We start from the raw sequence: 22261 nt of genomic DNA on the forward strand, positions 1-22261 counted from the left end.
TTATAATTTTCAGACATACAATAAAATCATTGACCAAAAAGATAGCAAGTTTGATACCATCATGATCAGTGTGCGTCAAGCCGAAACCGCAAAACTACTGGGACCAATATCTCTGTGTATTACCCGATGGATTTATTGTATGGCAGTCCAATGGCTGATTAATGGACGGGTGATGTATGTGATTATCGATGTGAATTGATGACTGTGATCTACTACGGAACTTGCTTAGGGATGTTTCCTGGGTCAAAAAGCAAGAGTTTTAATTAGTCCGTCAGTTAACTTATCAAAAAATACTCTACACATATTTTTCACTTTTTCAAACTAGTGAAAATTTAAAGAGATAAAGCGCGCCAAAGTTCATAAGAAGAGGCCCGTGAGTCAATGCGTGCATAAAAGTGCCGCACGTTGTGACGTCGTGCGGAACTTCAACGCACCATAACTATGTAATTATTTGTTAGATTGACAAATAAAAATATACGTGTCCAATATTTTTTGATATTAAACATGACGGACTAAAAAAATTTTTTTAGGAAACTAGCCTTGTCCACTGCAGGAGGACGGACGATCTTTTCATATTTACCAGAAGATATTTGAGGATTTGGCCTACACTCCCCACCCTAGACAAGTTGGGGAGGCATGATGTTCGCATATTTCTAAGTCGTCTCTTAGGAAATCTATGGAATGAGTGGAGTGTCCTTATACCTATATGGGTTATAACTTAATTGTTCGATAACCCAGTGTCAGATTTTACGCTAGGCGACATGGCTCAAATATTACTGACTTTACCAAGGAATTTCAAGCACGAACATATTTTGGTGGACAATCAATTTAAATAATTATTGTTCAAATTCAAATTTAAAACGTTTATTGCATGTCACATTACAATTTATAGCGGTGTTACAAAATAGAGGTAGGTATATATACATGTGACAAGGGCACAGCAAAACATCAGAGAGGGTTATTAACTACCTTAAAATAATTTAAAATAAGATTTAGTTTTAAATGGTCAATATTATGTTGAGTGTATCAATTAAAGAACGTTTACATGACTCTATTATCAGGGAAATTAGATATTTTGTTAATTAAATGTCAGGCCAATTAGTAACGTTTAACGAAACATCCTTTATTTCACACACAAACAAACATGCCTACATAAATAACGTAAATTCCAAAGGCGATTAGACCCGAGGTCCATGATACCAGTCCTGAACCAATATTTGGACAAGGCAAGCCCGGATGTTATTTCAACGCGTGAGAGCAGAGGTCGTATTATGTATTTTTATAGAAACTGCATAAAAATACAGTGTTGTTGTATGGATGACAGCAGACTGTGGTATTAATGTAGTTCTGTGCTTTATGGAGTGGTAATAAATGCAATTTTTGAACATACATGTAGAGTCTTATGCTTGGGTCTATGTGATATCAAAAAAATTAAACAGCGGTGTCAAGTTTGTGCGAGGGATAGTAATTTGATTTTTGAATTCCAATTATTATCAATTCAATTTTTTCTGATTCAAAAGTGAACAAGATTTATTTAATTTTTGGTATTCAGAGTTGCATCTCAAACTAATTTGAAAATTGTAAATTGGTAACTTGAAAAAATCGAACTGCCTAAGACGGGAATTAATTGATGAAACAAACGCTGGCCGTAACAGCGTATTTCGACATGAAAATTTCGACGGGTTCATCCAGTGTCTAAGTAGCTCAGTTTGAACTTTTGAAGAGCAGTCGCCTGGCAAGCGAAAGCGTGGGTTCAATTCCCGCCTTAGGCAGTTCGATATTTTCAAGTTATTTATAATTTTCTAATGAACAAGATTTATCCCAGCAAGTCACGGGATCCGTTTTGACATGAAATGAACTTCATAGCAACTGTCAAAGTCAATATAGCTATCGCTATAAAAGTTGCTATTACACCCTCAGGAAGTTGTACGAATGGGTGTGAACTCCCAAATCTGTTGTTTGCGTTCACGCTTTTATTAATATTGTTTCCTGATGTCCTGCCATTTCCACAGCATAAACCGGGCAGGGTCGCGGGTCAGTATTAGTATTTATAGGAGGTCAATGTCGTTTTTCAGCGGATTACTGGTTCAGTTACATTGAGTGAGTTATTTCTGTTTCTTGGTGCACGCTGTACTGTATTGATTTACGTGATACATAAATATGTTTGTAAATAAAATAACTAATACATATAGAAGAATATAAAGCATATCATATAGAAGAATATAAAGCATATCATATAGAAGAATATAAAGTATAGTATTGCAAACACTTCTTAGTTTATGCGCGTATGTAAAATGGGCCATATTAGACAACAACATGATTCTTTATTTAAAGAAGCAACTAGGAATTTAAAAAAAATGAAGATACACGCGCTGGTAGCTTTTCGAGCTTTTCCAGCTTCATCGGGCATAGTGGCGAGTACAGAGGGTACTCTAGCCGTTTGTCGATCGTTGGTGCGCGTGCCGACGAGGCCGAGTGTTGAAAAATGTGGACATACCTCAATAAAAGTGTCAGACACGAATCTCTGGACCAGCGAGGTCTTGCCGCACTGCGTGTCGCCAACCAGCACCACCTTGACCTCCTCCTCTGCCGTCGGCGTACCCGCCGCGCTGTCGGAACACTTCTTGCCCGACCACATTGTCGCTTCTATGCTGGTTAGTCTGTGGACAAAAAAAAATTTTTTTTAATAAGTTGGGAGGCAAATGAATAGACAGAAAAGTTGACGACAGATGAAAAGAGGTATATTGTCGCTTAATGCTAGTTAGTCTGTGGACAGTAAAATTGTTTTTATGAGTTGTGACGCAAAGGAATAAAGTGAGAGCATTGGCAACTCTTCTGGAGTTGCAGATGAGAATGGACACGTGTCGCTTCTGTGCTGGTTAGTTTGTGAATAATTGTTATTTTTTGTTAGTTGCAAGGCAAAGGAATAAAGACAGAAGTAACTTTTCTGATGTAGTTAGTATAAGACTTGATGACTTACAATAAATTGAGCGTTTTCATATAAGAACGTAAATAAACGGAATTTGAAACTAAAACGTTTTTATACCAACTCCTAATACTGGATCCGTTTGTTTTATAATTGCTATTTCAGACAGTTGAAACTTTTCAATTTTTCAATTTCATTGACCCAGCGAAGAATTAATTACAGGATAATATTTTATACTATACATCTAAATTGATCACTAAACCATTGTATAACGTTTTAATGAAGCACAAATACTTTATATTGAATCAAATTCGTAATGGCCAAAAAAGTTTTGCGTCCATCAGCATTCGGCAAAGATCTCCCCAAAAAACAAACGTGGGTGCTTCACTCAGAGGAATTGCTTCAGGAATATCCTCCAGATTACTTAATGCGTGCTCAATAAAACCAGGAGGGCTCTGCAGCAAAAACAAAGACTTTCAGGACTGTAAAAAGGGGAGAAATATTAGGTGAGGTTCCGTCGTGAAAATGTTTATAATTTAGGGTATAAAAAACTTGTTTTATTATTTAATACGTGACGTCAAGTTACTTAATTATAAATCATAGTGATTTCGTAGTACGAGTATGTACCTGAAACTAAATTATATTTTTCGGGACTTTGCATTTAAAATTACTCCTAGTAACTTACACAATGCACAAACTAAAACCCAGTTATAAAATACAAAGTCTAAAAGCTGGGTTACCCTTTTTGCTGCTGCCACAGAATAATAATAAGTAGGTACTCTGCTGCTTGCATAGATTTTACAGCGCCACTAGCGCCACTTTTGACGCACATGTTAGCGAGCACACATAACTTAAACTCATGGTAAGCTATATTACTTCAATGTGGTAAGCCTGAACGCAATCAAACCAATGCAACGGTAATGTATTGTCGCGTGGTGTAGCGTGGGGTTGCATAATGTCGCGTCTTATAATGTAGTCTTATAATGTAACTACCTAGTGTTGTTATATGGCTAAGAATAGTGTCGTATCTGGTCGCCACTCAGAGGGAAAGCTCGTTAAATGAACGCTACGGGACCCTGAATGGGTTGGATTCGCGTAAATCTACACGCGCTTGGTCTATCCGTGATTCCAAAATAATTTTACGGCCGAATAACAGAGTGGGTAGCATTGACTCTACCATTGATTTATACGGCACGTGTAAGAAAGATCTAAAGTGAACCTTTATTTAATAAAGTATTATGATAATTTATTAATGGAAACAATAAAGGGAAAAAGAGACACTTCTGACAAGTTATATTAATTTTTATTTTCCTTTATTAAAGGAAACAAACAATGTTATTTGAATTATTAACTATCTGATATAAAGCTGTTTGTAGAGAATTTTTTTTTCTTCTTTGAGTGTACAATTTTAAAACTTTTCTTTCGGGTGCTTTTTTGTTATATCGGACGTATGTTTTCATTATAAGAACTAAGGTGAATTCTTAAAAGGTCTTAATTAAGTAGTCACTAAAACGACTGGAAATTAATATTAAACTGTCTTTGGCTTATAAACTGCTAAGGCAGAGAAAATTAGTAAAAATCGAATAGCTGAGAAGTGATGATAGCGAGTATTTTTTCTTAAAACATTTTGCAATGCTGTAATTTTGAGGATTAACCATCCGCTGCTTCAGGAGTTATTTATAGTCAGGAAAGGATTGCTGATCTTGCCAGTGAAGCTTTTTATTTGCTTTTGCAAAGATTTATTTTTATTATGTACCTAGGTTTTATAAGTTTTAAAAGTTTAGCCAGCTATTTTATTAACTATTTCATTTAAGTTTAAAGAAGTGTTTCAGAAAAAGTACCTGACCTTAGATTTTAAGAGCGAATGATAGCTCGACATTAAAGACTGTAAAATACCGGGGGAAGCCGCGATCCCAAACTAGTATCCACAATAATAAACCCCGCGGCGAATCTTTAGTTACTTCCAGTCGTTTCAGCATAAATATCTCGGCCAAGATGAGTCCAGTGAAGATAAAGAATTTCTTACGCAAAATAAACAACATACACACCTATCTTTGTCTCCGAGCATCTTACAGCCAAAGGATCACGACTGCACTTTTTGGCCCGGGATCTCTCGAAATCCAAGAAATACAAGTTCTGCTGGACAGCATATGGCAAAGTATATGTTAGGAAGGAAGAGAACTCACCTATAATAAATATTCGCAGTGAGGAACAAGTACAAAACCTAATGCAAGGTATATGACTGACTATCTGTACTCTTAGAGTTAATATCTTTTGATTCTCTGCCATATTGTAGACTCTTTTATTTTTGTTTTTTACATAAATTGCTTTCTATTTTCATATCATCACTCATACATATTTCACTTCTCAAAAATACAAATACACTTCCCATACACACTAAATATATCACACTAAAATTAGCAAACAAAATGTCTAACATATGCCTACCCTATCATATCTGTATTTATCTAGAAATTCTTAGAAACTGCGTATTCTATAACTGTTTAAATAACATCTTCAGTTCATATTGCTGCAAAAATGGCTAGCTGTCTGGAAATCCAGAACTTAATAGACGAGCTTCTGATAGCAAAAGCAGTTAACTGCGATATCCAGGACCTATCCCAACACATAACTGTTACTCAACGCAACCTTACGATAGTATGCCAAAATATTAGAAGCATATATTGTAACATTGACGATTTGGAGGTTACACTTAGCTTACTTAAATTTAGTCCAGATATAATAATTTTAAGCGAATGTAGAATCGACACCAGGAAACCCATCCCGTCGCTTATTAATTACAAGTCATATTCAACTAGCAATCACATTACTCAAAATGACGGCGTTATTGTATACATAAAGACAAATATTACTGTCACCAACGTTAGGGAAATAATGCTGCAGCAAGCATCTTGTATCCAAATTGACACAAACAATACAGCAATTTTGGGCATATACCGTTCACCGTCAAACGTCAAAGCTGATCAGTTTATTAATTCACTTAATTTGCATTTAGATACATTAAAAAAAATTCAAAAATATTGTATTAACCGGAGATATCAATATAAATATAATTTCAGATGAATGTAAAAACTATTATGAAGAAAATAATAAATGTCAATATTTAGATATGTTGGCTGAGCATGGTCTATTACCAGGACATACACTCCCAACTAGAAAACTCAACTGTCTTGACCATTTTATGCTAAAATTAGATAGAAGCAAACTATCAGCAAATATTGCTATACTAAACACTTCTATTACTGATCATGCATTAATACTTTTGAGCCTAAGTTTTAACGAAACCCTAAATAAAATAAATAGTAAAATAAAATCTGTTGTCGATTACGATAAAGCTTTAGCTAAACTTAACGATAAAAACCTACCAGATCTACTGTTACAAGACGATCCTAACATTGTAACTGAGCTTCTATTAACCAAAATTTCTGATTCTATCCAAGAAAGCACAACTACAATAAAAGTTCCTAAATGCAAACGTGTTATAAAACCATGGATTACTACCGGCATGTTAAGATGTATACAAAATAGAAATAAACTTCAAAAAATGTTGCAACGTGATCCATTTAATGAAACATTAAAACTCACATACAAACGGTATAGAAATTTTTGCTGCAATTTAAGAAAAAGTTTAAAAAGAAACTATGAAAAAGAAATTCTGGTAAAATCGTACGGAAATCCTAAAGCACTATGGAAAAATATAAATTCTATTGCTGGTAGAGCATCTAAATCTGATAATTCTAAACTTTTAAATGTAATGACTTCCCCCTTGGAATCGGTTAACTTAGCAAATGAATATTTTGCAAATATAGGTAAAAAGCTTGCTGAAGACATTTCTCAGAGTTTAAATACAAGTTCGGTAAAACACAAATTTAAGGAGCAAAATATACAACCGAACTCTTTTGTTCTCTTAGATACAGACCCACCCGAAGTAAACGAAGTGATAATAAGCTTAAAGTCGAGCTCAGCGCCTGGATGGGATAATATTCCATCGAGTTTCATAAAACTTGCCAAAAATGAACTAGTTCCCATTATTTGTCACTTAACCAACCTCTGCTTTAGGAAAGGAACTTTCCCACTTAATTTGAAAAAATCAATAATAACTCCAGTGTACAAGAGTGGAAATGTAGAATTGGTCGGTAACTATAGACCAATCTCTGTCTTGCCATCAATCTCAAAAATATTAGAAAAGCTTTTAAATAACAGACTGGTTAACTTTCTTGAAAAATACAAAATCCTTTCTAATTCTCAATATGGTTTTCGACATGGAAGATCCACTGATGATGCTATATTAGACCTTACTTCCTATATAGTTGATAAATTGGATTCTAGTAGAAAATGTCTGGCTGTATTTTTAGATCTTCAAAAAGCGTTTGACACAGTATCCATTCCCACTCTTGTGCGCAAACTGGAAGAAATAGGTATTAGAGACACCGCACTGCAGTTATTTACAAGTTATTTAAGTGATCGAACACAAAGAGTCAAAATTGGTAATAATATAAGTAATGATGCATCTATCTCCTTTGGTGTTCCTCAAGGAAGTGTCCTGGGACCTACTCTGTTCCTAATTTATATTAATAGTTTATGCCATCTAAAACTTGGTGATGCCAAAATAATTGCATACGCAGATGACACTGCAATTGTGTTTTCGGATACAACATGGGAGGGCGTTAAAGACAAAGCCGAAGTAGGTCTTTCGAAAGTGGCTGGATGGCTTAGAGCTAATCTGCTGACATTAAATACATCAAAAACTAATTTCATGTGCTATTCCATATACAATCGATCCCAACCAGACTACAGTATTCAATTGCACTTGAATGACAATGTTTCACTCTGCAAAACAGATTGTAACTGCCCTTTTATTAGTAAAGTGAACAAAACTAAATATTTAGGTATCTATTTGGACCAGAGATTGTCTTGGCATTCACAGATTGAATTTGTGAGTAATAAAATAAGGAAATTGATTTGGGTTTTTATAACACTACGACATATTGCCAATAAAGACTTATTAAAAAAGATATATATANAAAATTAAAAATCAAAATTTTCGGGCATTATTTTTTAACGGATTTGTGTTCAGTATCAGTAATATAGTTACCTCTGTAAATATGGCAAGAATGCAAAGTAACACCCTGTATATAGCACTGGTCCAGTCGGTTTTGAGTTATTGTATCACGATATGGGGTGGCGCTGGCAAAACGAAATTCCTTGAAATCGAACGAGCTCAACGCTCACTACTGAAGGTTATGGAATTTAAGCCACGTAGATATCCAACACACATGCTTTACGATTGTAGTCATTTATTATCTGTCCGAAAACTGTATATTTTACTGATTATCTTAAAAGTCCACAAAACTCTAAATTTTGATAGTAAAATCCTAAGTAAAAGAAGAAAAGATAAGATAGCTCCAATATGTAAATGCAAAACATCTTTCGCGGCAAACCAATTCAATAAACAATCTACTCACACATATAACAATATCAATAAAATACTAGATATTTACTTCCTACATTACTATGAATGTAAAAAGAAAGTAACTGAATGGCTTAATACAATCAGCTATGAAGAAACAGAATTGCTACTAAAATATACTAGCTAAGTTTAATTAATTAAATACTCGTATATTAACACACGCACACGCGCGCACACACACACACACACACACACACACACACACACACACACACTCACATACACACACACAACACATACATCAAAAATAACATTTTAAGAATTGTTAAGTTGTAATTTTATAATTTTATTAAAAAGGCAACCGCTGCACTGTGATTCGTGTAGAACAAGCTAGCTGGACAAAAGTCATTGTTGAATTTCTGATTATCGTTTATAAAAAACGATAAACAACATCCCAGACATTAAGGATTCCACAATTTTTTACTTTGTTAATTACCTAGTCGTGAGTAATTAACATGGTAAGTGAGGATATGAGGATAGTGTAATTTTTAATTCCTAAGTTTGCTCGACTTTCGACAACACCTGACATTATTTTTTACTATGGTGACCAAATATTTGTGTGATGGATTTTGAAGATAAGGGTAAGTACTTTTTATTTTCTGTACAATAAGGTACAGTTAATAAAATAATACATAGTTTTAAAAAGTATGGCGAAATGTTGACCTTTATATTTTTCTAAAAATTTATGTTTGGAAGACTAGAAGTTGTATGCCCCCACTTGACCCCAGTCTGGAATTTATACATATTGTAGCTGTAACCCTCTAGTATTTAAATATACCAGTTTCAGTTTGCACACTTTTGCACAACAATTTTATTTTTTCAGATTAATAAAAAATCAAGTTTTTGGATTAATGATTAAAATATTGAAAAAGTTACCAGAATAGCATGATTTTTAATTTATATTCTCAAAATGTGATGTATTGGGATCACGAAAATTCGCTGAGAGAGTTTAAGAATAGCATCAGTCGCATTTCAATTTCATTTCAATGGACGAAATANCTGAATGAAAAAGAAAACGAAAAGTAAAACGCTCAATGTTAACTATTTCATTCACAAATTCATTCACGAAAGATAAAAAAGTAAACGTATAATTTCTGAAAAGTTCAGCAAATTAATTATACATCGCTCTTCATTTACAAGTTCAAGCTGTAAACAAATAAGCTAACTTTACCGGCTTTTACAATAAACCACAATTGTTTACAAACATCGTAAAACTTTACTAAAATGTTTTTCTTTTCGTCCAACTCTTTGACGAAACTTGAGATTCCTACCGCAGTGCGGATATACGGCCCCTATGACGGATATAGCGTTAATCTCTTAGGGCCGAAGGTATAAGGTTCAGTATTGCGTAGCAACTTTGTGGTCGATGTAGGAAAATAGGGGTACGCTTAACTCACTTCACATAGTTGCAAACGAGAAGCCCGAGGATTAGTGACGTGACTAGAACATTTTATTGACTCGGAAATTGCTAGTTTTCTGCATCGAATAAGCTTCTTATGGACTAGGTGATAGGTAGACTGTGTGATAAATTGGTCTCGTAAGTCGGTTCGATTCAACCGATCATCGTTATATGTATGTGCTGCGTTTTATTAGACATGTTACTTAATGTATTGGTGTTTTTAAACTGGAATCACTGTGATTGAATATTGTCAAAAAATATGTAATGCAGTTTGCGAAGGAAATAAGGCACATCACATTAAATTATCAAATTAAAAATAACTTAATTTCACTACAAATTAAATATTTTTCAAATATCTACATCACATTTAGAAAGACAGAAATCAGGCTTAGGCCATAATTTACTTTTACCCCCTTATTAATAAAAAGTTACACCTAGGGTGAACTCTGGAATTAAAAATATAAGCCAGAGTTCAACTAGAGTGTAACTTTTATCGATAAGGGGGTTAAGGTTTTACATTCCACGCGAACATCGAAGACGTATTTTCACGCCTCGTTAGGTACGAGGCGTGAAAATCAAATAAATACGGAATAAAATAACGATTTATTTTTTGTTTTATGTCAAATAAAGATCATTCTATTCCTTTCAAAAAAAGAAAGATAAATTCTAAAAAAATAGGGCAGCAGCAATTAATAGGTACCCTTCGTTCAATATTTCATGGACAGTTGAATTTTTCATGCAATCGGACTTTGAAATGTTGAGAGGCAAATCAAATTTAGGTTAACGAATTTATGCTGTGTGCTAGATTTTTTTAGGTCTGAAGTCTGGATTGGTATTGTTTTGGTTAGAATATTGGTTGACCTATTATTTTAATCGTGAAACTGTTAAAAACTTTGTTATAGTATTTAATAATATACATGCTTAGATTCGACAGTGGGATATTGTGGGATGTTTTGAGTCCTGTAGGTAAATAAGGTTGTAAAGGAAACATTTTTCAGTGATGTTTTCCCTACTGTACCTACTTGAATTTGTTTTAAACAATAAGTAGTGTTGCTATAACAAAAATGTAAATTTAAAGAAGTGATTAACGCCCGTTTAACTTTTTTTAATAAGCCCCTAGATCATTTTATGGAAATTGACGGTGGGACCAGTTGGTGAGAGAAACAACATAAGACTCCATTACCATGTTCACTCTCCATAGAAAATTATCTGGCGTTATAGATGTCAATTAATATAGTTTCTAATTATTCTGATTGCCCTCGATAGTGGTTAATTCATTTGCATAAATCGATGTGCGTATCAAGTCAGATTACTAAATATAAATACGAATGGATAAGTCAATTTTCAAATACCGGGGATTATTGAATTGTAAATTAACTTAGAAACTTAGCTTTTACGCTATTAATACGATATTTGTATTAGTAAGCAGTTATTTACGGCATCAGATTTAGGTACTTTGGTATGGACGAAAATATATCAAGCCAACAAAACTGTGGTGCATCTTATTACTTTGACCAGGTGCAATGTGTTGGAGACTGATCACTTACCATCAGAAGAGAGACAGCCTCTTCGTTGTGGATAAAGAAATATATTATCCAAACAAAACACTCTTCAATAAATTGATTAAGCCGGTGCGCACCCCTAGTTTAATGGTGTGATTTTTAGCAAATACCTACCTTGTCTAAAAAAGTTGATACACCCTAATTTCTTACAGCATCATCCAAAAAGCACATTTGTAACATTAAAAAATTGTTCCATCTTTAAACAAAACGAAATTAACCGTTAAACCCCGCAGCAACTTAAAAGGTATAACGAGCAATCATTCGGATCCAAGCATTTGATCCAGGTCCACTCGATCCCAATCCAATCTCTATCATATGGGACGTCCCACGGGCGCGGTCGGCGACCGGGACGACAGTAAACCGGTATTACAGCTGGAAAACGAGTTGATACCGGACTGGAAATCCAGGGATTCTGAGCTACAATAAACCTAAAAATCTTTAAAAAAAAACTAGAAAACTGCGAGCGACGTAGATAAGGAAAAATCTTGTAATTTTCGTTTGGAAAATGTTTAGTAATGAATAATTGAAACAGCAATTTTCAATAGCTGTCTGGTTTAAAGCTGGAAAATCACGAGTAGATACCGCGGACCGGAAATCCAGGGCTTCTAAGCTATAATAAACCTAAGGTTCCACTAACCTTAAAAATATAAAACATGGCACCTCAGATGGATATGGAAAATCAGCTACTTTGATTCGAAAATGTTTACTTTCGCCCTAATGAATAGAACGAGTAAATAAAATCAGCAAATTGGCATCATAATGGCAACTTTTACAGACGATTTTCCCTAAAAAACTTAAGACTGGTTGTTACGACAGTATTTCCACAACTTTGTAACTTGGCTTGGCTTGGCTTTTTTTAAAAATAGATACAGTTCAGGTAGTGTCTCCCTGGAAAATGAGGGTTTATTAAAAAGTTAACGGGTTCACATTTTCTATGTCCCTGTGACAGTCTACATCAAAATTATTTTTGACTAATTCTCTGAGTACACGAATTAATAATTCTGGGATGAATCAGTATTTGTTCGCAACAAAGCACTTAATAAACTTTCATTTTACACCTTTAGACGCTCTGCATTAAACAGTGCCTAAACTTCAAAGAATCCATCCCATCCCACCTGTTTACGATTGGCTTACTTCGACAAAGGATCCCTCAACTGCTGCAACATTGTGACGCAGTTTATGAAGCGGGGCCACTTACACTATATTGTTTCCCCAAGTGTAGCATAAACTGAAAAGTTTTGTTAAGGGATGAACTTTGTACCTGGATGTTACAAGTCTGTAGGATTTAGCTCCAGTTTGGACCTAAAGAGCTGTGAGAAGGTATTACTAAAGAGGTTTACTGTTTGAAACAATTTTATTAAAAGGGATTAAACTACATAGTAAATGATGATGAAACGAAAGTATGTCAAACTCGATTCAATTTAATAAAAGGATTATCTTACAGTTTGAAATTAGATAAATATAATCACAATACACAGTTTGAATCTAGTTTTGAACGTCTTTCGTAAAATATGTTGTTGCTAAAAACTACAAAGATCTCACAAATAACTGACAAATATTTTAAGTACTAGCTGGGCCTAGACAAGTATTTTAAGTCCCCAAATCGATCAACTAAGGGTGAGTTGCACCATCTTACTTTAACTTTGACAAACGTCAAAAAGCTGTCAAACTCCATACAAAAAGCACCGATTATCGTCATAGTTACCGTTAAAGTTAGGTGGTGCAACTCAGCCTTAGATTTTTTTGTTCGTAGCTACTTCTCTCCGAAAACGATTGCGAAATTGAATCTTTCACGAATGCTACGAGTATTTTCTCTCGTCACGGAGCAGCTATCAAAATATTATTTAACTTGTTCATTCATCATCATCGTCATCTACGTCATCATCGGGGGCGTCATTCGTAGCGTTCACGACGGCTCTCACGATGGTCTTGACGGCCTTCCTCGCGCTCTGTCGTAGTAGTGTTAGCTTGAACTGCATCAACACGATAAGATACGTTGACATGAAGGAAATGTTCTGGAAAATAAGAAAGTTCGTTAAAATATAAGTAAATGTTTTCCAACAAACTACAAGAAGAAAAACTGTTGAAGGATACAGTTTGTTCAAAAACGTGTATGAAATTTTTAAAACTCGTCTTATAATAAACTACAAAAAGAAAGAGAATTATACAGGGTGGTTAAATGTAGGGAGTAATGCTTTTATGGCGAATTTAAACCCGAAGTATGGGTTATTTCCAAAAGTCTACATTACTGTTTTATTTGCTAAACTTGAACTATGTATTTAACTTGTTTTTTATTTTATTTTAGCCTTGTTCCAATTTTATAAGTTATTTTATGGTTCATTTTTGTAAGTTAATACTAAATTAATTTAACAGAATTTTGTGGACCAACTATTAAACAAATTACTAACAAGGTACTAGGTAAATACACTGGGCCAAAAGTTTAAGCACTCCATTAATATGTTGGCTATTACCTAGTAAATCTCCTACGATAATAAAGTTTCAAATTACATTATTTGTTACTAATAACTTATAACAATAGAACCTACCACGCCTACACAGTTTGGAAACTCCGGTAATCGAACGCGAAATGTCTGCCTCAACAACTTTGTAAGTTCTAAGTAGAGATTATGAAAATCATTAATTACAGGTTGGAAAATAATATGTTACCTGTGATATTTACTTACTGTGGCACAAAAAGCCACATAACCGGTGTTTTTTGTATGGAGTTAGACCGATTTATGACGTTTATTAAAGTTAAAGTAAGATGATGCAACCCAGCCTTAATGTACTTAAAAGTATGAAATGTGAAAAAAAAAACTAATTTATCATCATGAAAACCAGATGTGCAAATCGTGTACAGCAGCTTAATCACCGCCATTTGGATGATGGTTTGTTATGAAGCTATAGTAGGCAGATGTGGTTTGAATTGCTTTAAAAACTAGATTTAATAGGTTTTAGCAATGACTACTTGGAAATTCGATATCTTTTAACAAACATAATTAGCAATTTATTTTAAACAATTTACATAACCCCTCGTAGTAAGATAAATATGCTTACGTTACGAGTGGGTTCACCACAAAAATATTCCGCTTAAAACCCGCGTTCCTCGGATCACGAGTCAGCCAAACTGAAATCTTCACCGTTCGGCTATCGTGGCGTAACTGGTAAGTGAAAATTGGGTAAAAAATATTAATTAACTTACAGCAGCAAACAGCTCCCTGTTAATATTGGTGAAGCCGTCCAGGTTCATGATTGGGGGGTTCTTCGCGATGGCCACCAGGAACATTTGCACCTCCCGTTGGGTGCTGCGGTCTATGGTGGTGAGGTTCACGTTCAGAAGACGCACTTGGAATTCAAATCCGACCTAAAAACATGGATGTAACGTTCAAAATCTATTATATCGTAATTTTAATATTAGAGAGAACCGCTACGGAATTTTAGCGGCCGATAGTTTGGTTAGGCTGTTTGTAAAAAATAATATACATGTAGTTACAAATAATTTGTAATAGGAATTATTAGAAGCCGACCAAATTATCGGCTAGCTAAAAGACTGTACTCGTAGTCATATCAAGTGAGAGTTCTGTGTAAAGGTATTTCTTTGGTAAACAATATTAAACAAGTAAAAGTCAAGTTCAGTTTGAAAAATTGCTTTTTCCGTTCCATAATATATTACTACGAGTATCATACTGACTGACCTTTCTAGTAGCGTGGTATGCCTCATTGCATATAATATAGAGCAGGGTCATGCAGTACCCAACTATGACGAACAACCCCATCTCTTTGTAACTGAGACCTGAATCCAATATCTCTGATAAAGCCCCATAGAGAGATATGGTAGTGGTGAAGAAGATGACCATGCAATATATTCCGTACATGTTGGAGTAAGCTCTACCTGAAATGTATGAGATTCATGTGTATTATTTGATAAAAACAACCACCTCTGTTGGAACTCGATCCCACGATCGTATGTTTTGTGATCGTATCTGAGCCTGTAGACTTTCAAGTAAAAAATATTTCTGGTCCAGGTAAGTAAATATCATCAGCAATAGATTATCAAGAAGAGCTATGAATTAAAATATTTATTTGTTACACTAGCGACGCACCCGGCGTCACATGAGTGTTTTTCTCTTGAATCACTCATCTACTGCTGACAACCGCATTGCAATTCAATGCGTAGTTTAAAAGATAAGAAAGTGAATTTGTTGTAGCCATAGTTATGCTTTGTTGCAAAAAATGTAGGCAGAATCTTGTGAAAGCTTAATATGGCCTCCTGATAATGATTAATGCCTATTTTTACAGTCAATAAAAAATGTGACACCGTTTTTGTTCCGCTAGTACAGAACAAAAACGTGCCTCCAAAATATTGTTTACTGCTTTGATATCTTGTATCGTGGCCATAAAACGTTTCGTTAAAACAAAACACTGGGCCATTGGAAGCACCTGCCACGATAATAATATATAGGTGGCGATTTGCGCGGTGTCGGAACTACTGGGTAATCTTTATTATCTTAGTGCATGCAACTGAAGGACTAGCTAATGCTGATTTAACACACGATGCATGATTAAACTAGAGGTGGATTGAATTTCAATAGGTTTGAATGAAGTTTTGAACATCGATTAAGAATTCAAGCAATTCTGTAACTAAGATATTATGATTGTAAGCGGTCTAGCTATATCGATACAGGTTAATTAATATGGGTTTGAATAAATATATTTGGCTACCAAGATATAATAATAACACAAACTTTTTGCATATACCTAAGTCATTTTCAGTACATTTTTTTGTAATCTATGAACCTTATTACAATATGTATAGTGAGCAGGTACACATACAGAATATTGTATGCGATGTTTATGATCGTGAATTTGAACAACTTAAAAAAACAGTTATCGTCGGGTAAGAGCATCTATTCTACGCAATTGTAATAAATACTTCCATTTTACAAATATTTTCTCACCAAAAAGCAATCACTTTTCCGTCCCTTTTTCGTCACTTACCTAACTGCTGCATCATATGGGACAGATCGACCCACAAATGGCGGTACTGAGCCAGCTTCAATGCCGGATGTTCTGCCTCCAGTGCTTTATGAAGGTTCATGGCCAGACCACGGGACGCCGTCCCGAACGCGTTACAATTTATGTACCTGCAATAGTTAAGAGGCTCCGAGAAAAAGGTCTAATACGAAGTGTAATAGCTTCTTGATGTAGAAAGAATATACTGGAAAAAAGGGTAAGTGATAAATAGAGCTAAGTGAAAGTTTTCAGAGGCTTTCTTTTGGGTTATTTCGGTGTTAATTGTTACTACTTCAGTTTGGAAAAGGATGTTTTCGATCTTACAGAGTTACAGTCACTTGTATTGATTATGTATTTGACTCGTAGTTAGATACAGTGTGACGGTGTGAGGTAGACACATTATATCGATCATTTGTATTAAGATTCAAAAAGGTAACTATTTCGTTAAGACCCTTTAAAGTGTCTTGTCTTAAGTCAAGTACAGGGTCAAGTTGTGTAATTTTCTGTTTCAGCACTTATACGCGTATAAACGACGGATCATTCTTTAAAAAAACTATACTTACCGAACACTCTAACAAAACCAAAAGCCTTCTATGTAGATATACAATATCTAGAGTATTTTCCACTGTTTTCAAAAAATTATCAGTATGGGACGGTGGACGGAACCTATATCGGGAGTTACCTACCACAATGAACAGAACCCGTCCAGCATAGCGATGATGTGGTAGTATGCAAACGAGTGCCACAGCTCAAAGTCATCTTGCAAGTAATGCTGTGAGAGGATCACAGCAAAGCTCAGGCCCCACGAAAACACACAGAGACCCCATGTCAGGCTGTATAGGTTTGGGAACACTATCGGCGTGCCTGTGATTTTTAGGTATTTCAACTGAAAAAATATGAAATCGTGAAATTCAAATCGTATCACTTACAAAATTCTTAAAAATACACTATAACAACTATAACTCCTATCGTTTGCTATGTACAGGCTGCGGTAATAAGCATACACAATTTATTTAGTTAATTCATTAATTAATTAATTACTCATGCATGTGACCGAGAGGAGCAAATGTTTCACGATATAGTCACAGAATAATAAAAAGTACTACGTACAGAAGGTTTTCTTCGCAAAGGTATTTAAAAAAAATATGTTCAATGTCGTAAACAATATGGTGTAATTTAGCTTGTCTCAAGAGTCGAGCATAATTTTGTTGACAAACGTCAGTGATCGGTAGGTACTGCGCCGAAGCCATAGGGCTGACTTCGGCAAAATGATGTGTGACGTGAGGTGCCAAACTGTGGAAAATGGTGGAGGAAATACATGATTAAGAATGAATTATTATTATATTTTGTGTTTCTATTTTTATTCAGGTAATTAAAATACTACACAGTATTAATTACACCACCGTTTTTACATACATAGTTTATTGTCTTTACAATGCAAATGGGTGAAGAATATACTATCCGTTCGCGATAAGTTTGCCGCTGGCGATATGACGTCACTCGAAGGAAAGCGTCTATAACTTTAGCAAACTAATATTGAAAATATTTTTTATTTATTAATATTGATAAAATTGTGTATTTGCGTAAAATAAAACACTCAATTGCGTTAAATAACTAATTATTTGCGTTTATTCGCGGTTAGAGGACGCGCATTCCACGGACCGGCAAACTTAGCGCGAACGGGTAGTAGGTACGTTCGTGCGTCAAAGCTCGCTCGTGATTGTCCTGTCGATTAGTGATCTCAGGAGGTGAAGTCGCGCGTGTTTTGTTTTCGATGCAAACTCGCGGAGATGAACAGGCCTGATAATAGTCGACAAAATAACTCTTTCATTAAGAGCGTTGTCACATTTTTCATGCAGAAATCGAGAATTTGGCAGATTTCGAAATGATTTTAGTCATATAATTTATTGTTATAGCTTCTTTTGACTTATATCATCGTAATTATCATACGTTTTTACGGAATGTCTATTGACAAAATCTCGTTCAAATTGGATTTTTGCCTACGAAAACAGCGAANAAAAGGCAATCACTCTCGTCCCTTTTTCGTCACTTACCTAACTGCTGCATCATGTGGGACAGATCGACCCACAAATGGCGGTACTGAGCCAGCTTCAATGCCGGATGTTCTGCCTCCAGTGCTTTATGAAGGTTCATGGCTAGACCACGGGACGCCGTCCCGAACGCGTTACAATTTATGTACCTGCAAGTAGTTAAGAGGCTCCGAGAAAAAGGTCTAATACGAAGTGTAATAGCTTCTTGATGTGGAAAGAATACACTCGAAAAAAGGGTAAGTGTGAGATAAATAGAGCTAAGTGAAACTTTTTCAGAACTGTGTAGTTTTCTTTTGGGTTATTTCGGTGTTAATTGTTACTACTTCAGTTTGGAAAAGGATATTTTACGATCTCATTATGTTACACTTGCTATTGACAGTATGAGTCGTGTTTTATTTACAGTGTGAGACCGAGCGATATAAGCCATCGATCATCGACGACAGTCGGCGACTTTGTTTAAAAAGAATCATGTCGACAACTTCAATGACTTTAGGCAAAATGTCAAAAGTCGCCGACTCATACGACGTGCCTTTGACGTGTAGACGGTATTTAACTTTGATGTGTAGTCAGCATATTTTCCACTGTTTTTATTGAGGATACGAATCACCCGTATAGGGTAGTGGACGCAAACACGCCTTGTGACCCTATACCGGGAGTTACCTACCACAATGAACAGAACCCATCCAGCATAGCGATGATGTGGTAGTACGCAAACGAGTGCCACAGCTCAAAGTCGTCTTGCAAGTAGTGCTGTGAGAGGATCACAGCAAAGCTCAGGCCCCACGAAAACACGCAGAGACCCCACGTCAGGCTGTACAGGTTTGGGAACACTATCGGCGTGCCGGTGATTTTTAAATATTTCAGCTATAAAAGTATGAAATCATGAAAATCTAATCGTATATCTGTTACGAAATGCTTAAAAATACCTAGGTACACAAATAGTGTTTTTGAACACATTTTTATCAACAACTATAACTCTTAACGTTTACTATAAATAAAGGATGTGTTAATAAGTTAGTCAATTTGAGCTATTGAGAGGAGCATATAATTCTCTAAGTAGTCGACAAACTAATTATCTTGTTTACTTAATCATGAGCTCATTACGTGATATTGTCCTCAATAATAAAAAAATGTTAAAATTACACACATTAATTGAAAAGGACGAGACGGTAAAAGGGGTGACTCGCCTGATAATGGGTCCACATGTTCTTAAATATGGCCACTTGAGGCCCATGGCGCCACGACGCGACGGGCAGCAAGAAATGCGGTATGAGAATACTCAAGAAGATAATGTTGTAGATCACTTCGTCGAAACGCTTGTTTGTGTTCTGTTGAAAGTTCGCTAAGCGCTCTTTGCCCACTGTAAAGAAAATTCATCATCATGTTTTCAGCTGCTGAACATAGGCCTCCCCCAATTATTTACAAATTTCCCGGTTGAGAGCTGCCCAAATCTAGCGCCTACGCGCAACCTTTAGGTATGAAGGTCACGTAAAAGAAGACCTTTTAAAATAACGCTTATTAAAAATAATCATTCATTTTATGCGTATCGAGTGCGCAGCCACTTATTTTGTAAACAACTTACTAAAGCGTCTTAAAAGGACTTATTTCTTCAAAAACCATCAACGAAAATACAATGAAACCAACATTTAAGCAAATCGCATGAATTAATCATCTCGATTCTAATCTGGATGAACACATGGCGCCCACTAAAATTAAACTACGCCTGAGCCTGCGGTTCTGGAAAACGGAATTAGTCGGACTAATTTTAATTAATCGTCTTACATCTCATAACTGGCTTTTAAATGATAGTACTTAGTTTAAGGGCCCTTTCGTTTTCCTCCGAACTTCATTAATTAACTTAACTTTTCGAATGAACCTAATACATGACTAATTTCTATAATAAGTATTAATCACTTGTGGGTTGCGTTTTACTTTGTGCTTTATTACACAGTTGAATTTGAGATTTCTTTTCCTATTTTATTTTATTGGATAAGTTAGGCCCAGACCTATACTGAAATAGGTTAAATACTAAAATAACAATTAGTTAGCCAAACAATAACATTATACCTCTAACAACGATAATACATTCTAGTCCCCACACCAGGTAAGCCCACAGTGTTGCCTTGGATATCCAGTTGAATGTTGTTCTTTTGGTTGTTTGGGCATCTGTAAGAATTTTAAAGTTCTTTAACAACGGCACACGACACAGGTAAATGAGCTGACAGATCACCTATTGGTAATACTCAATAACCACTGAATATGTACCAACAGGGAAGCTGTTGCTGACATTTCTGACATTTTAATTGTAAATTATTTTTACTTGTCTTGTTCATCTACTTAGTAATCATCAGTTCATTTAGTTTTCAGCAAATGACGCAAAGTAAAGTAGAGAGGAGTGCAGGAGCATAATCACAGAATAAGTAATAGTACCTACCAATAATGGAGGATTTCCCTTCCCTATGGGGAGTCCATGCTAGCCAGACGGATATGGGGAAGCTTGTGTCACCCTTAGTCGCCTCTTACGACATTCACAGTAAGAGTAGGAATGAACCTATTCTAGTCTTGAAAAACTACACAGCAAACCTTTATAGCAAAGTGTACCTTTAGGAACCCTCATGATGGGCATAATCCCCATAATCTGGAACAGTACTAGGAGACTCTTAGTGGTGTGGTAGAAGCTGTCGTGCTCATCCAATAGTGCGCCATCCCTGTCCGTGATCTTCGGCCCGTAGATTTCTTTCGCATCGTATTCTGTAATGAGAAATTCTCACAATTTCTACTCGAACTACCCTCATCAAAAGAAGGAGCTGCTAATTTGAAACTTATTTGACACTGTTAATAGCTCTTCCATTGTGTAAATATCTTTGCTACTAAAATTTGACAGACGTATTGTGTATTTAAGTATTGCTTAAAATATATTTTCGTCTCGTTAAATTGTAGCAAATTAATGTAGAAATGCTTCGAAGAAACTTTTCAAAACCGAAAGAAGTCTAATTATAAAACATGTACGCAAGCTTTCAAATCTTACTTGCCTTAAAGTGGGAAAAAGAATAGGAAATAAAAAAAACCTCTGACTTTTATGAAGGCTTTTAAAGATGTCAGTTAAACAAGGAAAATATTTTTAGTTACGAAGAAAATATGTATTTTGATTCGTTTGACAACTATTTAGCTTTTCTGAAAAGTCCTTAGAGTACTAGTAATTTTTAAAATTACATTCTAATCATAAAATGCTGTTACTGCTAAATACAAATATATCCCCCACTTCCAATTATCTTTACTCGTATACCGTTAATTATACAATTACCATTTATAGCACGATACATTATTTGATAATAGACGTACAGTGGTACAACAGCTGGACATCAAGAAGTGGTTAAAACATTTACAAAGTTTTCACCAAAATCATAAACCCTAAAATGCTATAGGCCGCATTTAAAATGCTAATTTTAATTGGAAAAGTAGATAAGACTGCCGCAATCTTTCACATAAAAGCAAGAGTTTTGGCGGACGTAATCTGAAAAGTTTTCCGTAATAAAGTCCTCCGCGGTATTTTTGTTTCTATTTACCTTCCCTTACTTCGCCAGGGTTTTTCTGTTTCCCGTTAACCTGATTAGTGTTGTGTATACGGAACATTTGTCGTTCCTTGTCCATGTTTGGTTATCTGTGATTGTCGGTAGAGATGAGCGCTGGATACGACCGGAGTCGTGGAAGCCGCGACGCAAAATGCGACATAATCAATCATGACCACCCGTCGGCTTACTTGGTTATGCGCGTTTGTAAATGGAAAGTCATGGAGTCGCACCTACTAGTATGTATTAA

The 22261-nt window shown here is 35.3% G+C and overlaps 2 protein-coding genes across 3 annotated transcripts in view; both read right to left on the minus strand.

Moving 5' to 3' along the window:
- LOC114353487 (GTP-binding protein rho1) overlaps positions 1–2660 on the minus strand; it is a 40845-nt gene extending 38185 nt beyond the window's left edge. For both annotated transcript variants that reach the window (XM_028305516.1, XM_028305515.1), the window contains exon 1: positions 2498–2660. In XM_028305516.1, the coding sequence (XP_028161317.1) occupies positions 2498–2638 (141 nt within the window). In that variant the 5' untranslated portion in view covers positions 2639–2660. The remainder of the gene's footprint in view (positions 1–2497) is intronic.
- Positions 2661–12962: 10302 nt separating this feature from the next.
- On the minus strand, positions 12963–22142 carry LOC114353485 (gustatory and odorant receptor 22). Its single transcript, XM_028305512.1, has 9 exons — positions 22009–22142; positions 21044–21193; positions 20510–20608; positions 19630–19802; positions 17078–17277; positions 16377–16522; positions 15074–15270; positions 14581–14742; positions 12963–13393 (listed from the first exon to the last, which is right to left on the minus strand). The coding sequence occupies exons 1-9, from the start codon at positions 22091–22093 to the stop codon at positions 13232–13234; spliced, it is 1374 nt and encodes a 457-aa protein (XP_028161313.1). The 5' UTR covers positions 22094–22142; the 3' UTR covers positions 12963–13231.
- Between the last annotated feature and the right edge of the window lie 119 nt (positions 22143–22261).

Source organism: Ostrinia furnacalis, unplaced genomic scaffold (assembly GCF_004193835.3).
Source record: "Ostrinia furnacalis isolate ACB-3 unplaced genomic scaffold, ASM419383v2 OfSCF1700, whole genome shotgun sequence".
Lineage (NCBI taxonomy): Eukaryota > Metazoa > Arthropoda > Insecta > Lepidoptera > Crambidae > Ostrinia > Ostrinia furnacalis.